Below are 17,944 nucleotides of genomic sequence, written 5' to 3'. Positions count from 1 at the left end.
CATATGTAACGGAATGGAAGAATTTTCCCGCTCACATTTATCTTCAATGATACTTGCTTCCAGGAAAATTTGGAAGTGCTGCAACAACCTCTACCCAGTCTCTGTTAATTTCCCTTCTCAAGTAAGGGAGTCAGGTGACCTTTTTTCTCCATTTTTGCTTGTTTGTGACACCATGTAATAAGTGTGTCACATGCACTAGCCATGATAAGAGACTGCTTTTTATTACACATGCCAGGGCCAGGGTTACAAAAGCTTATATTCCTGTCACATTGTAGCGATCAGTATCCAGTCCAGTGCCATATATTACAAGGTAACATTGGCAGAGTGATGTGGGAAAATTTCACTCCTTTTGCAAAGTTGTACCCGGAGGCCTGATCCTGCACCACGAAGTCAACGGGGGGAGGAGAGGGTGTTGCCTAGGCATGTTAATCTGGCTTCTTTCATGAGCATTGATTTCAGGTCAGAACAACTTTTAGATAGGACCCTCAAGCAAAAATTTGAAGTTTGGTCTCCTTTCCACCATCATATTTTTTATCCCTCCTCCTTGTCCCTGTATCCCTTCTCTTCTATTATCATTGCCTCCCAGGTGCAGGCCTAAATTCTCAGTCACACTTGGGCTTATTTATGCAGCCAGTGAAGCGTAAGGGCCATTACTGTTACTAAGGCTTCAGGTCACCGTCTCCATTTTTTCTCTGCCCCATCAACAGGTCACTAAATACACTTGCATGCATGTACCCCAGTACTCTGTCAGACCTTTAGACACACACCACAATAACTTTGAGAGTTGCTGGTGCCCAGGACATTTGAGATTAAGGCCACTTATTTAAGTGCCTAACTGTAGACTTAAAAGCTTAACTTTAGGCACCCATTTTTGGAAACCTTGTTTATATGTATTTAATGACATCTTTTTCTTTAGTTTAAATTTAATCTCATTTAAATAAAATGTATGTCAGCTCCTAAGTGCCTAAACCACTTTTGAAAATGAGGTGCCATGACAGATACCCTTTGGCAAAGGGTCCCCTCTTCTTTACAAACAACTCTTGTCTCAGACCTGACAAACTCATTAGATCAAACGTGTCTTTCCGGGTCTGTATCCATTAGGAGTATCATGTAAGATATCTACAGAAAGCTCATAACATATCAAGATATATAATCATTGTGAGATGTATGTACAGTAATATTTAAGGACCAATGTAACTATATTGAAAGTATGCATTATGGACTTGAGTACATTTTGGGCACCGGGAGATAATATATTTCGGTAATGGCCCATTCAAGCAGGGGAGAGTTGTCACCCCAGCCTGGTTAGCCAGTGGTGTAATGCAAAGCTCGATTGTCTAGTCTTGCTCCATCCCAATACTTTCAATGGAAAACCATCCAAGGGAACAGCAAACAATTGAAAACACTTGGAGGGAAAAAGGGGACATTACAGCAGACAGGAGATCACCCTCTCTGTGAATAAAAGATTGATTCAGTATATGGGAGGGTGGAGGGAAGACTCTTTGGATTCTCTCACTGAGGAGACTTCTTGGGAAGTGGGGATATTATGAAAAACTGGACTCCTGGTTCCCATGAAGCCTGCCAGCTCTGCAACAGACTGAATGCTGGGCGGAAAACCTGCTTTAATAGTTAGGAAAGGTAACTATGAATGTGTAGAGCCAGCTTTTGTGGGTTTATGATTTTTTTTTTTGGCATTGTAATCATTTATTTCCACCACTCTCTCTTGTTTTTAGTTAACTTTCCTTTGTTAAGTAAACCTGCTTTTTATTTCTTATAAGTGCTCACAAGTGCGGTGTGATTTACAGGAGCAGTGGTTTAAGGTGAAACTGGTAAATTAGAGGTACACTGCACCCTTGGGGGCAGAGGATTTGGGATTTCTCTAAGTAACCAGTGTCAGGAGCTGGATATCACAGGGGAATGCTTCAAAGCGGAGTTCCCCAGGGGTTGGTCCTGGGACCGGTTTTGTTCAACATCTTTATCAATGATCTGGATGATGGGATTAATTGCACCCTCAGCAAGTTCACAGATGACACTAAGCTGGGAGGAGAGGTAGATACGCTGGAGGGTAGGGATAGGGTCCAAAGTGACCTAGTCAAATTGGAGGATTGGGCCAAAAGAAATCTGATGAGGTTCAACAAGGACAAGTGCAGAGTCCTGCACTTAGGAAGGAAGAATCCCGTGCACTGCTACAGGCTGGGGACCAATTGGCTAAGCAGCAGTTCTGCAGAAAAGGACCTGGGGATTACAGTGGATGAGAAGCACTCATGAGTCAGCAGTGCGGATATGAGTCAGTTACCAAGAAAGCCAATGGCATATTGGGCTGTATTAGTAGGAGCATTACCAGCAGATCGAGGGAAGTGATTATTCCCCTTTATTTGGCACTGGTGAGGCCACATCTGGAGTATTGTGGCCAGTTTTGGTCCCCCCACTACAGAAGGAGATAGACAAATTGGAGAGAGTTCAGCGGAGGGCAACAAAAATGATTAGGGGGCTGGGGCACATGACTTCTGAGGAGAGGCTGAGGGAACTGGAGTTATTTATTCTGCAGAAGAGAAGAATGAGGGGGGATTTGATAGCAGCCTTCAACTACCCGAAGGGGGGTACCCAAAGAGGATGAAGCTAGGCTGTTCTGAGTGGTGGCAGATGACAGAACAAGAAGCAATGGACTCAAGTTGCAGTGGGGAAGGTCTACGTTGGATATTAGGAAACACTATTTCACTAGGAGGGTGGTAAGGCACTGGAATGGGTTACTTAGGGAGGTGGTGGACTCTCCATTCTTAGAGGTTTTTAAGGCCCGGCTTGACAAAGCCTTGGCTGGGATGATTTAGTTGGTATTGGTCCTGCTTTGAGCAGGGGATTGGACTAGATGACCTCCTGAGGTCCCTTCCAACCCTAATATTCTATGATTCAAAGGGATGTGGGAACTGTGGTTCACCTATTGTTAACCTGCAAGACAAAGATAGGGCTGGCACAGCCCGGAGAAGAGTGCTTGAGTGACTGAAATGCTGGAGGTGTTAGGGAGCTGATGGCCAGCTAGGCACAGGCAAGACCCCCTCACACTGGAGGCAGGGGGTAACAAAGTGACTCTCAGTCCTGAGTGCCCCGAGAACTGTCCCAGGCACTTTGGAAATTTTTATTGTAAATGATCTAAAAGATCTTTTCCGTCTTTAATTTTTATGATTCAGTGACTGTTTTGTCATAGTTTAAAACAATTAATGCTTGCATATTTTTTTAACTGAGCTAAAAAGAACAAATACAAGAATAGCACCATGTATAATTTTGCCATTCAGTAAGCATTTGTAAAAATGGTATAATATAGTATATTGAAATATTCCACAAGCACCTTTCACAAATTATGGCTCATAATTTCAGGGTGAAATATATCCAAGCAGCAAGAAAAATATTTCAAAAATTTACTACTTTGAGGACTCGTGATGGCTATTAATTCCCTTTAAAAGACATTCAAGTATGCAATGCTAAGAACTGTATATGGGGATTACTTTACTGTATTGCTGTCTTGAGCATTCAAAGGATCAAGGGTAAATGTATTTCAGTTCTACTATATAGCAGACTTTAGAACTTTACCTTGCTGTATGTTCCTTAGAGATTGTTCAGGATACATTTTGGAGCACTTCTTCTGAACTATATACATTATTTAAAAGCACCATGAAAATCTAACTGATAGATAAGCCGCAGGGATTATTTAAAAATATATATGTATATAAATATTTTTTGTCATAAACCAGTGTGACTTTTTCTTTTTCTTTAACATATTCAGGATATCTGACTAGTTTGATAAATAGCACCAATTGAACAATTGAAACTAAAAGATGCATTATGATGTACATTATTCACCTCATATTTTTCCATCCATGACGTTCATGAATGGCAGAATCTCCCAAAATTCCGTGTTGTCATGGAAAAACTATCTTACAAAGGCAGCTTATTTAGGTATCCTCACTGTTTAATTGTATCAGGTCCTAGGTGACCGAAGAGAACTTGTAAAGGAGTGATGTACAGGATGAAATAAAGAGGAAAAAGAAATGATGCAGAAATTAACCAATGCACAACCAAGACCAACTAAGGGAGAACATGTATCAAAACCATTAAAATTGCATAATATTTGATGCATTATTGAACATCGTGGGTTTTTAATTACACAAGGATCAAGCATTTTGATCTGACAAATCAAATGTTGAGGGAGTAAACAATATAAGATGGGAGGTTGATCTCTGCTAAGCGATGTTAGAGACTGAGAAGATAACAGAAATTACTGGATACATCTTATATGAACTCTGGTTTAAAATGCACATGCATAGCAAGATTATTTTGAAAACTGGTATTCTCCAGTGGGTGGGGTATACTGGGGGAGAAGAGGACGAGAACTTCCATTGAGATGAATGGGTCAGTTCACACCTCTGAGCTATTTTGTCTGTCAGTCTATATTCATTTCCTTGGCATGTTCCTGATTCATCTGAGAACATCTTATTGAAAGAATGAGCCATTTCACACCTCTGCACTCCTCCTAGGCTGGAGAAGGTTGTGCAGAGACCCTTCCCCCTACACTAACCCTGAAGTACGGTCTGGGACACCTCCCCCCCCTTAATTCCCCCTTGCTGCCTTCAGCTGGTAGATATATGCCTCACAGCCTATCAGTTACCACTTGCCTTCCTCCCTATAGCCCTACCGGAGGCATGGAGAGGCCAGAAGAAGGGCAGAGCTCCTAACTGAGTGGCAGAGTTGTTTCCAAGGACCCTTTGGTGCCGCCTAATCACATCCCCTCACTACTAACATTCCTCAAAAACAAAGGAAATTCACTTCTGAGAAACGTTAACTCTGAGTTAAAGTTGACCAGCAGTGCCTCTCATCCTTCCAGAATATCAAACAGACCTATGCTTAAACCTCTGATAACCAGGGAATAGAGTTAAGGCAAAACAAACTTGAATCTCTGAAAGCCAGGAAATATTGGGTACACACCAGCCCTGTAACGCATTGTTAACTCTACTTTCTTTGAGCAACGCCCCCATATGTCAGTAACACATTACCCATGGAGATGCTACTGAACACTCAAGTAGCAGACCACATTAAACATGGTGCGACAAAATCCAACACCATTTTGCTTACAAAATTTGAGTTTAGATCAGGCATAGTGAATAGGTACTACCTACATCTGGCTTACACTCAAACACCAAACCTACTCCACACAAACCACCCTAGGCTTCCAAAATATTATCACCCATTCACTGTTGTTCTGTGGATTCCTTCTGAGACATTGCCTTCACTTACTACTCACTTAGCGAAGGAGGCCAGTGTCATACATGCCACTAGACTGCTGACCATCCCCAATGGCAAAAAGAAACCTGATGCTCACATACTTAGTTTTTTCTCATGCTTACCCTTACTGAACTATTTCCAGAGGCTCTTCCCAGCCCCAGAGGGGCTGAGTTAAGGTTGTTTTGCAGGGCTGGTATAAACCTTAACTCTGTATTTACTGGTTTTCAGAGGCTTAAGTGTAGATGCATTTGATGTTCTGGAAAGATAAGAGGCACTGTCAGGACATGGGTGTTCAGGCTTAATGGTCAGAGCCATGGGGGTGGCCAGGCCTGGGGTTTAAAGCAGAGCTTTAGAGTCAAGAATCAGGACCACAGGACACTTGGGGTTGTAACTGAGATTCGAGCCAAAGGCAGAGAGAGGGATCAGAAACCGAATGCCAAAGGCAATGGGCTAGCAAAAGATGTGGTCAGGAAGTGGAGCCAGGGGTCACAACCAGGGGTGTCATGGATGGATAAGGGCAGGAGCAGGGTGGGCAGGTAGGCACAGGCTGGATGGAAGTAAGAGCAGGTGCAGGAAACAGGATTAAGCAGCTGCGGCATGGATCATGTTGAGCAGCCAGTGAGTGCTGGGTACCGTTGGGTCAAGCAGTAATTTAGCTCCACCAGTCAGGAAGTGCAGTCCATCCGACAGCCCCCGTCAGGGTCAGCTATGCTCGATATGTTGCTAGGAGACTGACACTGCTGGTCAGTCTTAACTCTGTGTTAACACAATTTTTGGGTAATGAATTATGCATTCAAGACAAATAGGGGCTAAAACAGATCTTTCATTGCTTTTTGAGGTGGTGGGGAGCAGAAAAGTATATTGTCATCTAATCTTTTCTTGGTCAGACTCAATCATAACACTTAAAGATGTTTTAGAAATACATGGAAATTTGCAATAGTGCCTTCTCAATCAAACTGGAGGCTTGTCTTATCTACAAACATGTCTTCTCTCTTCTCCTGTTTCAAAACCTTACAAATCAGGGTGGGAGACAGTATGTCAGTGGGTGACAATAGAGACCTTCTGCAGGGACATACCCATACTTCTGACCCCATAATACCCAACCTGATGAGGTTTCCTCTACTGTTAAATATGTTCATTCAAAATCCCAGTTTCTATTACCTCTTGTTTAGCTACTGAGATAGATTATTACTGTTTTAACTGGTTTCCTAGCTTTAATCTCCTGTATTGATTACAAAGTGGATAACTTTGAAAGGTAGTGCCACAGTTGGAGGAAGAGATCTTTATAATGTGGTCTCTAGTGGATCGTATTGACTGGTCTAGAGATGGCTGAACATTAGGTGTAATTTAAGTTAATATTCCCTTTCTTGGAGAGCCTGTATTTACTGTTTTGGACTCTCTCTCCTTGCTAAAGGTGAGTTCCTGAGTGTACGTTTTCTGCCCTGAAATTTGAGAGCACTGCGTCACCTCTTGGCACTTCGTACTACCAGGCACATCAATGACACTTAAATCTTGTCGGTGGTACTGGTGCTCCTTCCCATTCCTGCCACTCACTACCCTGGACATTTCACTAGTCTGCATGAGACTCCTCTGTAATTGATACAACTTGAGGAGGTTTTGCTGTACATTTATTTCATGCAGTATCCTTGATTTCTAATCATGTTATGTTTTTTTTTTCCCCCTGTAAAATTTGGTAATCCACAATAGGTGTCTCTGTCATCAATACAAAGAGGTTCTACTGTATAATATAATGCAAGATTTTCTTTTGGAATGTGCTTGGATATAACCTTCAGGCACAATTTTTGCATCCAATATTTACTATCAGGCCTAGAGATGCTGTATTTTCTCTCACTCAGGTTAATGATCCTTAGATCTACACTGTACAGATTGGAGCATCCAAATAAATAGAAAGTATATTTTATATGGAATATTTTTATAGCTTTGACCCAGCCACCTCAACCCTTTGCTCTGGTTTGGCCTCGGTTTTGGGGTAAAAAACCAGAAAGACCTTGGTCAAAGAAGTTTTGAATTCCATGGGAGATAATTTCAGTGGAGAGCATTACAAGAGGAATGTTAATGTTTTAGAACATTTTGTTTCTCCAGTTTGAGCCAAATCCTGCTTTCTTCACTCACGTGAGTATTCACATAGACGTAAATACAACTGCATGTGTGGGTGAAGTAAATATAGGGCCAGCTCCAGGCACCAGCTTCTCAAGCAGGTGCTTGGGGCGGCCGCTCCGGAGAGGGGCGGCAGGTCCAGGTATTCGGCGGCAATTTGGCGGACGGTCCCTAACTCCGCCTGGGAGTGAAGGACCTCCCGCCGAATTGCTGCAGCAGATCGTGATCGCGGCTTTTTTTAGATCACGATCGCAGCTTTTTTTTTTTTTTTGGTTTTGGCTGCTTGGGGCGGCCAAAACCCTGGAGCCGGCCCTGAGTAAATAGCTTTGGCCCTATGCAGTTAGTTAATCCTTCCTGAATGTCCAGGCAATGGTGAATCAATTCTACAATGTTGGCAAATTATGGAAACAGTCTGATTCTTCTCTTATGGTGTAAATCTGGAGTAACTCTATTGTAATCAATTTTTAACAAGGGGGCAGTTAGTTCCATAGTATCCAGAAATTATCCCATCCCAATCACACGGGGTATTTAGCTTTATTTTGGGTTAAGTCCTGCAATCTTTATTCCATTCTCATTTAGCCCGTACTCCCGTTGTAGTAAATAGAAGCATTGTCTGAACAAAAATGACAAGGTTTCACCTTTAGAAATTATACACTATTTTGTAATAGCTGCAGATCAGATGGTACTATCTGTTTTTAAGCAGAAATTCCCATTTGTAGAATAGGGTCTTGTATTTGTCACAGGGTAGCTGGTTCCTGTGCACAGACTAAGTCTGGCTCCCTGGACTGGAGCAGACGAGTCCAATCCAGCCAATTCAAGAGGGCTGGGCTACACCTGAGCCTACAAAGGGCTGTTAGTGGGCAGTTGGGGGATGGACAGGTAGTGCCATGGGGAGGGAAAGCCACAACAGAGTCCTGGAACAGTCAAAGAACTATGATATGATTGGAATAACAGTGACTCGGGGGGGAAAGTCACATGTCTGGAGCACTGTCATGGATGGGTATAAACTGTTCAGGAGGGAGAGAAATGGTGAAGGAGTTGCACTGTATGTAAGAGAGCAGCATGATTGCTCAGAGCTCCAGTATGAAACCGGAGAAAAGCCTGTTGAGAGTCTCTGGGTTAAGTTTAGAGGCGAGAGCAACAAGGGTGATGTCATGGTGGGCATCTGCTACAGACCACCAGACCAGGAGGAAGAGGTAGATAAGGCTTTCTTTGGACAACTAACAGAAGTTTCCAGATCATAGGCCCTGGTTCTCATAGGGGACTTTAATCACCCTGACATCTGTTGGGAGAGCAATACAGCAGTACACAGACAATCCAGGAAGTTTTTGGAGAGTGTTGGGGACAACTTCCTGGTGTAAATGCTGGAGAAACCAACTAGAGGCCATGCTCCTTTTGACCTGCTGCTTACAAACAGGGAAGAATTGGTAGGAGAAGTAGAAGTGGGTGACAAGCTCTGCAGCAGTGACCATGAGATGGTCAAGTTCAGGATCCTGACAAAGGAAGAAAGGAGAGCAGCAGAATATGAACCCTGGACTTCAGAAAAGCAGATTTTGACTCCCTCAGGGAACTGATGGGCAGGATCCCCTGGGAGGCTAATATGAGGGGGAAAGGAGTCCAGGAGAGCTGGCTGTATTTTAAAGAAGCCTTATTGAGGGCTCAGGAACAAACCATCCCGATGTCCAGGAAGAATAGCCAATATGGCAGGCGACCGCATGGCTTAACAGAGAAATCTTCTGAGAGCTTAAACACAAAAATGAAGCTTACAATAAATGGAAACTTGGACAGATGATTAGGGAAGAGTATAAAAATATTGCTCTAGCATGTAGGGGTGTAATCAGGAAGGCCAAAGCACAATTGGAGTTGCAGCTAGCAAAGGATGTGAAGGGTAACCAGAAGGGTTTCTACAGGTATGTTAGCAACAAGAAACTGGTCAGGGAAAGTGTGGGACCCTTACTGAATGGGGAAGGCAGCCTAGTGACAGATGATGTGGAAAAAGCTGAAGTACTCGGAGAAATTGGAGAGAGTCCAGCAGAGAGCAACGGAAATGATTAGGGGGCTGGGGCACATGACTTACGAGGAGAGACTGAGGGAATTGGGCTTATTTAATCAGCAGAAGAGAAGATTGAGGGGGGATTTGATAGCAGCCTTCAATTACCTGAAGGGGGGTTCAAAGAGGATAGAGCTAGGCTGTTCTCAGTGTGGCAGATGACAGAAAGCAATTGTCTCAAGTTGCAGTGGGGGAGGTCTAGGTTGGATATTAGGGAAAACTATTTCACTAGGAGGGTGGTGAAGCACTGGAATGGGTTATCTAGGGAGGTGGTGGAATCTCCATACTTAGAGGTTTTTAAGGCCCGGCTTGACAAAGCCCTGGCTGGGATTATTTAGTTGGGGTTGATCCTGCTTTGAGCAGGGGGTTGGACTAGATGACCTCCTGAGGTCTCTTCCAACCCTAATCTTCTATGATTCTATGAAAGGAGCTGGCTCCTATGGTAGGTCCATGGAGGAAGGGGCAGGGGCTCAGGGAAGTAGCCATGGAGCTGGTGCTCCAGAAAGGGAGCAGAGCTGACAGAAATTGGGAAGCTGCCAGGGGCAGGAGTGCTAGAGACCCCTGGGAGGAGTGTCCCTGAAGTCTGAGGCTAAGGAAGTTAAGACTGTTTTTCTGTTTGTTTGCTAACCTCCTTGCAAAGAATAGGCATGGCAGAGGATGCTTTGGAGCTGGGGAAAAGCGTGGCCTGGTGACAGTTCTCCTTCATGGTTTTCAATATTTAGATTATGAATATATCTGTGTTTAACTTTTAATTTTTTGCATCCTAAAGAAAGTTCTTTGATTTAATTTAATTATTATATTTATGCTTGTTTAATATTTTAGTTTTTCTTCTCAGTAAGTAAAATAATACATGTATTTCACAGACCTATTTTTTCCTTTTTCATTTAAAGTTTTCTCTCTCTCCCCCATACCCTCCCCCATACCCTGCTAATGAGTGTATCATCTAAAAATAGATACGTTCATCATTCAATAATATTTTGTATCTTTCTAGATTGGAGGCCAATGTAATTGTAAGAGACATGTGTCTGGCAGACAGTGCAATCAGTGCCAGGAAGGATTCTACAATCTACAACAGTCAGACCCTGATGGCTGCAGTCCCTGTAACTGTAATACCTCTGGGACAGTCAATGGAGATATTACCTGTCACCAAAATTCAGGCCAGTGCAAGTGCAAAGCAAATGTTATTGGTATGTGTAATGTAAGAGTTTTCAGCCATACTTCTTATCTGCTAGAAATAAAACATTTGATTTCTAAACTGAAAAATACAGTAAATTTCTTTTGCTGAAGGCAGATTAAAAAAACGGAATGAAATTAACGGTCTAAAAATTATTAATTTAATAATTCTATCAAACTATAGTTTGAAGCTTAGTTTAATCAACCCTTTAGAAGTCTCTTTATTCTATAGCTGCATTGGCTCACATAGCTCCATACTAATAACTCACAGAAATAATATTAATTTGCTTACCGCATAGATGTTTCTTTTAGGAAATTAGCACTTTTTCAAAATGTTTTATACTTAATGAGTTCTAAGCAAATCGTTTCCATGCTAGTTTTCTTAATAGACCAAAATAAATGGATTTTTTCCCCCTCAAAATATTCTGTGCTACAGGGTCCTTTGTGATAAATCTTTCCATTTTTTTCTATTGTATTTCTTTGAACTGTTCCTATGAAATGCAAAATAAGTCAACATTATTCCACAGATCATGAACATTGCTAGGGTTAGTTATCAAGGGCCACATAATTTTAATTTTGTAATTCAATGCCAAGCTGATTATAATAAACTGCTACCTCCTGTGTTATTTATCATTTTTTTTACAAGACGTGCTTTTTTGTTTGTTACTCCCACAGGTATTTTTCAGAAATTAGATTTGATTATAGCAATTTATTACTTCCAGCATATTTGAGGGGAGCCACAGCCACATAAGGACAAAATTTATCAAGTGCCCAAAATACACAGTGTACATAATACACTTTGAAATATTGATGTATGGGAATATTATGCAAGGAGAATTTCCTGATAAAGTGAGCCCTGCATGGTAACTGTACGTGTCTCAGGCCATACATATGGCTCAAAAAAAACCTATACCAATTTATCATTCAAACTATTGGTAATCTGTATTTTCTGAACCAACTGTGATCATATGTTGATACTAAAAATACCTTTCAAAGTTCAGATCTTAGGTAATTCATATTTACTAAATTGTGAATAACTCCTTCTTCCAGACTTCTAAATTTCTGTTAGTGTCCACCCATATCTTTGTAAGAGAGAAATATGATAGCTGTGAGGTTAAAGTGAATGCCCGAAAAAGCTGAATTGTGAATTTTTATTAAGTTATTATTCTTTGTTCTTGTGGCTGGAATTTCTAAAACAAGCCAATAAATAAATAAATACATGAAAATGCTCCTCTAAAAGGATCTAATCCTGGGTAATTCTGAGCTTCCTTCATATGGAGTGCTGAGTGCCTTTAACTCCTGTTGTCTACAGTGGGGATTAAAGGCATGGTCAACATCCCTCAGGAGGTGTTCAGGATCCTCGCAGGATCAAACAATCCTGATTTTTTCAGTGTAAACAGTTAATGCATCTTAAAATTGAATTTCCTGAATTAAATAAAATAGGAGTTTTCTAACAATTCTGTATTATATTTTTTTCATATACATTTCGGATCTGATTTTGGATTCTTTGTATATTCGCAAGCTTGCTTTGATGTCAGTGTGAAATGGCATGTGTAAGGATTGCAGGATCTGACCCTTGCTTACTTAAATTATTTCAAACCTTTTACACTAATCTATGAAAATATTTGGGATGATTTTTCTCTTCACTTAAAAAACAATCTATGGGGGGGTGGAGGAGAGGAAGATACATAAAGCCCAATCCTGTAAACATGTATGTACATGCTTATCTTTAAGCACCGTTGTCTCGTTGACTTCAGTGAGATTACTTGTGCTTAAAGTTAAGCACGTCAGTAGGATTGTTTACACAACTAACTGTAAATACTCTGCTTTCCCTTGTTACCATGTGTAAATAAGTGTTATTTACCAGTCCCTGTGCGGTGAACTTTTATAAAGAAAAGCTACCTCTTTAAAATGGAGGTTGAATTATTTTTTTTAAACTTGGTTTACAAATAACCTCAGTCTATTGTCATTTTGTCTAAAGAAATGTGATAACAGAAAATGTAACTGTGTACTGCAATGTTATGGAATGGGAACTGTTAGAGTTAACACAACTGTTAAATCTTACTAATGATTCTATCACCAGTAAAATACATTAGCACCAATAATTTTATTAAAGTAGGTCATTCATCTAGAATAAAAAGGTAGAAGAATGTGAATTAAATGCCAAGCGTGCTAACTCCCCTGTACTTGTTAACATTGAATGTGATGCCCTGTAGGCCTTCCTCAGTATCGTTAGGAATAGATTACCTGTCAGGAATATGTATGGCATATTCAAATAAGCACTGCGCATATTTTTAAAACTGATATGATATGAATCCATGTAGACCAATTTTAATAGTTCAAAATGAGTCATAATTCTTGTTAACAATACAGTTATTTTTAAAATTTGCAGCAATAGTGGGCCTTTTTTATTTTCCTTATTGAAATTAAATGATATGCCTTAGGTGAGCCATTCATCACTGTTAAAGGAACTTGCCTTCTGTTGGAGTTCTCGAGTTTTTATCCATGTATATAATGCATTTCCTACCATTTCAAGAGATGCTTTTCTACATATGAGTTTCTAAATGTATTATATTTATGCATTTTTTTAAAAGAATGGAAATATTTTGTTCGTACCTGAGTTTTTTTTTTTTTTTTTTTTTACTGGATGCCACAATTAAACCATGGTATCATAGTGAAAGATTTTCCCACTGAAAAATAACACACATACACATGTGAGTTAGCATTTCTCAAATAATAATTTACTTTGCTTTCTTGTGAGGTAAATGTTATAAACTAAAATTCAGCTGCAACCCCCGAGGCAGGGATAAAGCAATGAATTTGAAAACAAAACTAACAGAGCTACAGGATGAAGTATGAAAAAAAAATAATTTCTAATGTATTGTAAGTATTAACTGAATCATACATTTAGACAAAAGCATTATTTCATCTTGGATTATGGAAAACATTTTCTGTATCCCATAAAGACTCCTAATAAACTCTGGTATATAAGTGTAATCAATATTAAAATTGAATTATGATGAGTAAAACTCATAGAAATTAGTCTAATTTGCTGTGTTTATGTATATGTCATCAAAATGAGTTGACAGCCCTCAGCACAACTTCTGCCCATCCGTTTTGTATCCTCTCTTGTAGTTAAGAAGATAGGCCATGTAACAAGTGGTCACCTACATCACATTTAGTTTTTGCCAGAGATTTTTAAATGTGCTTGAGATGAAAATAAATCTATCTAAAAAGCTGTTAATGAAGACCAAAAAAACCCTACTATTTCTTAAATATAAACATACGAAAAATAGCTGTTACATTAGCTCCTGCTGTTTTCTGTAGTTTTGTGCAGCCACCTCATTGCTGCTGCTATTAAAAATTGTGCTGGGAAAGAACTTTAAAAAAAAAATCTAAAATATATAGTTTGTATTGAATTTCTGTTGATTGAATTGAATGTCCCACCCTCCTTCCTCCTTTTATTAATAATTTTTTCTCTCTTCAGGCCTCAAGTGTGATCGTTGTAATTTTGGATTTAAAATCAGCAGAAATTTTAATGAACATGGATGTGGGCCTTGTCTGTGCAATATCTATGGCTCACTGAACCAATTCTGCAACCCTTTTACTGGGCAGTGCAATTGTAAAGAAGACACCAAAGGGCTTCAGTGTGACTTCTGCATGGACAACTTCTTTGGGCTGGATGCTACTGGCTGTAAGACTTGTGACTGTAATGTCGCAGGATCACTTTCTGGAATGGTTTGCAACTCTACCACAGGGCAATGTGTATGTAAACCTAATACTGGAGGAAGACAATGCAGTGAATGCTTAGATGGGTATTACAAAGTACAACAAAATAATTCCTTAGCCTGTCTGCCATGTAATTGTGATAATGCTGGTACAGTAAATGGCTCTCTGTTGTGTGACAAATCAACAGGACAGTGTCCTTGCAAAGCCGGTGTAACTGGGCTTCAGTGCAATCAGTGTGTGCCCCATATGTATAATCTTACCATTAGCAACCTTCTCGGCTGCCAGATTTGTGACTGTGACTCCTTGGGGACATTAGCAGGAACAGTTTGCGACCAGATTAGTGGACAATGTGTGTGCCTGCCTAATCGTCAAGGAAGAAGGTGTAATCAGTGTGAATCAGGTAAGGAAATACGAAGAAAATTGCTTGTTACACTCTGCAGTATTCCAAAATCAGAAATGTCTTTTCCATTATTATACTGATCTTTTTTGATAGGGCTTTAGTCCTGATTCATCTTCAATTTATACAAGTTTGTTTTCCATACTTGTACATCTCCATAGACGTAAATAAAGTTACTCCTGCTTTGACTGGTGATTTGTTATAGGAATTGCAGCAAATGGGGGTCTTGAGGAAGTAATTGAAAGATAGTTTCCTCAAAGATCAGTTCAGGAAGGGTCTTCCATGCATGAGTGGTTAGTATGGGGGAGGTTGTGGAGACATCTGTGGGAACAGCTTAGGAAGGCTGGCAAAACAAATTGTCCTATAAGTGCATGTGATTGCACCATCATGTTGGGGATATGCAGGCTCTCACAAGGGCTATGCAAGGATTGGCCTTATAAGCAGCTGAAAATGCAATTGGTACGTCACAGAACATTGAAACAATTAAGGAATTTCATTCCACATTACTGTAAATGGAGTTTATATCTGAGTTCATGATAGTGGGTAGCATTATAATTATCTTTTTATTAATTTTTAGAAAACAGGTGAATATAATGAAACCCCATGTATTATTAACCTAATCTGTGTTAAAGAGAGAGATTTAGTTCAAGTTAAATTTATAAGCAGTTTGTTAAAGTAGCACTGCACATTAGAAGGTACATTAGAGCCTCATTGGTTTTAATATGCCATTCAATAACTTGAACATAGGTTAAAAATGCAGCTTAACCTCCATTAGTATTTTTTTACATTAATTTAAATTATTTTAGGTACGTATACTAATAAATATAGCAGTATTGTGGGGGTTTTTCATTCCTTCCCCAGTTCTATCTGACCTGCCGACACTCTACAGCAGGCACTTAATCAGAGAGCAGGCTGGGGCTAGGTGGAGGAGTGATGTCAAGGCTTCCTGAGCCAGTGACCCACCCTTGTCCTTGAAAAGTGAAGGCAAGGGTTTATATAGCTCTATAATGGTTTAAAAATGTCTAATTGATAGTATGAACAGAATAGCATGTGGAATAACCTACATGGCACACAAGGGAATATTTTCACATACTTGTTTGTGTTTAAAAAAATCTTGGTATGAGAAAGTAATTTGTCTTGTTTTACTAAGAAGTATATACAAATGTGTAAGTGATTAGCATTGAATTTACTGCTTTATAGATTAGTTTGATTTCTTAACATTGTAAGGGCCCCATCTTGTACTCCTTGTATTAAATAAGAGTTTTGTGTTGATTTCAGTGGTTTGGACCCTAATAATATCACCTAGCCTAGGTCTTGTATTGTTCTTTTCATCAGTAGATCTCAAAGCACTTTACAAAGCAAGCCAATATCATATCCCCATTTTACAGATGGGGAAACTGAGTCACAGAGCGGTGAAGTAACTTACCTCAGGTCACCCAGCAGGCCAGTGGTAGACCTGGGAATAGAACCCAGATGAACCAGAGTCCCAGACCAATGCACTGTTTCCCTGGACCACATGATAGATGCTGATATCAGCATACATTCAAAGGAGGGAGGAGAAATTATGACAATGTACAATAGTAACCCGAAAAAGATCTTTGAGGTGTCAGGATTAGATTATCACTGTTGTAATAATGAGGGGATTTTTAAGGTGGGGAGTAATGTGGAGTGGGTAAGAAGACGGGAAGGAATACATACCAGTGAATGAATCACTTTGGATGATTGAACTTAATCTTGCAGTTCCTAGATCAGCTATTTAAAAAAAACCCTGAGAAACCCAAATCTGCTAAAACAACATACTAGCCCTGTATTTAATAAGTATAACACAGTGAGTTATAATAAGAATACCCAGCTCTAAAGAGTATGCATTCTTTAAAATATTATTTGTTTACAAACTGATCTGATGATAATAGTGGTCTTAAATTATGGAACTATGGAGCAATTTAATCAGTTTCAAATAACCAAACCGTGTCCTTTGGCTTTGCCTTAGGCCAAAGACAACAAAATGTACTGCAAGCATATCTGTAGCCATCACAGACTAATTAAAAGCATGTAATTAATTAGGTAAAAATGGCAACCATAAAAATATATTAAGGGTAGTTTAGATTGATGGGACAATGCACCTATTTTAACTCAGTTTCCTGAATAAATTTACTCTGTGATTTATAGCATAAACTCAAGTAGTTTAAGTGTTCTCATTTCCCAATGTATTTCCTTAAAATAAATTCAAGTAAGAGACTTAAAATTAGCCACAAAAAGATAGATATTTGCACTCTAACTTTCAAAAAATCTTTCACTTTGATGTGATTCAAAATGTCAACACATCCTCATGCCTTCTTGTCCTGTTTTCCCTCCCCATGGAGAAAAGAGATTAATTATCTATGTTTCATGGAGGAAGGGGAGAACTGGGGAAACCTCAGGTCTCCTGGTTTGTTGTTGATTTATAAATCATCGTTTTCTTGCATAGATTTTTATTTTTGAATAAAAAAATATTGAAATTAAATATAACTTGAGGGAGGCACTGTTCACTCAGTTATTTTAATTAGTGATGTATTGAAGGCAGGAACAACCCTTTTTAAAAGAAGAAAACCCCTTTTTACTTCACACGTGAACTTAATGCCTATGAGAGGCAGTGGATTTACAGCTCTGAAGAATTAAAGCCTCTAGCCACAAAACAGGTAAGTAATATATGCCCTGGTCCTGCCTTCACCCAATGTCAGCACATTTCCCTGCCACCCTGACCTGGATGGGCAACCTCTCCACAACCATTCAGGCCTTAGCACCTGTGCTGAGCAGAGTCCTTGCAACAGGAAGGCATTTAGGATTTTCTCGCTAACCAGAGACCACAACTTTCCATGCAGCCCCTCAGGGCAGGTCTACACCACCACTTATGTCGATATAATTTATGTTACTCGGGGGTGTGAAAAAACCACCCCCCTGAGCGATGCAAATTACAGCAACGTAAGCACTGTCCTCACTGACATTATGTCAGTGGGAGAATGTCTCCCTCTGACATAACATCAGTGAGGATAGTGCTTACGTTGCTGTAATTTGACATAGCTTCCACCTCTTGCCAACAGGAGAACTTTCTCATGTCAGCATAGAGCGTCTTCACTGGATGCATCAGAGCAGCTGCACCAATGTTCCGCTTCTAATGTAGACTAGCCCTCAGACTTTGACTTGAGATAAAATTTTCAGCCGTG

The 17,944-nt window shown here is 40.0% G+C and overlaps 1 protein-coding gene across 1 annotated transcript in view; it reads left to right on the top strand.

Annotated features, from left to right (window-relative positions):
• USH2A (usherin) overlaps nt 1-17,944 on the top strand; it is a 565,863-nt gene that overhangs the window by 78,836 nt on the left and 469,083 nt on the right. Inside the window, exons 11-12 of the mRNA XM_054021626.1 lie at nt 10,434-10,629; nt 14,103-14,744. Coding sequence (XP_053877601.1) covers nt 10,434-10,629; nt 14,103-14,744 — 838 coding nt within the window. The remainder of the gene's footprint in view (nt 1-10,433; nt 10,630-14,102; nt 14,745-17,944) is intronic.

The sequence above is a fragment of the Malaclemys terrapin genome, chromosome 3 (genome assembly GCF_027887155.1).
Source record: "Malaclemys terrapin pileata isolate rMalTer1 chromosome 3, rMalTer1.hap1, whole genome shotgun sequence".
Taxonomy (NCBI): domain Eukaryota; kingdom Metazoa; phylum Chordata; order Testudines; family Emydidae; genus Malaclemys; species Malaclemys terrapin.
Note: the sequence above shows the minus strand (reverse complement) of the source record. Positions and strands in the feature narration are given on the sequence as shown.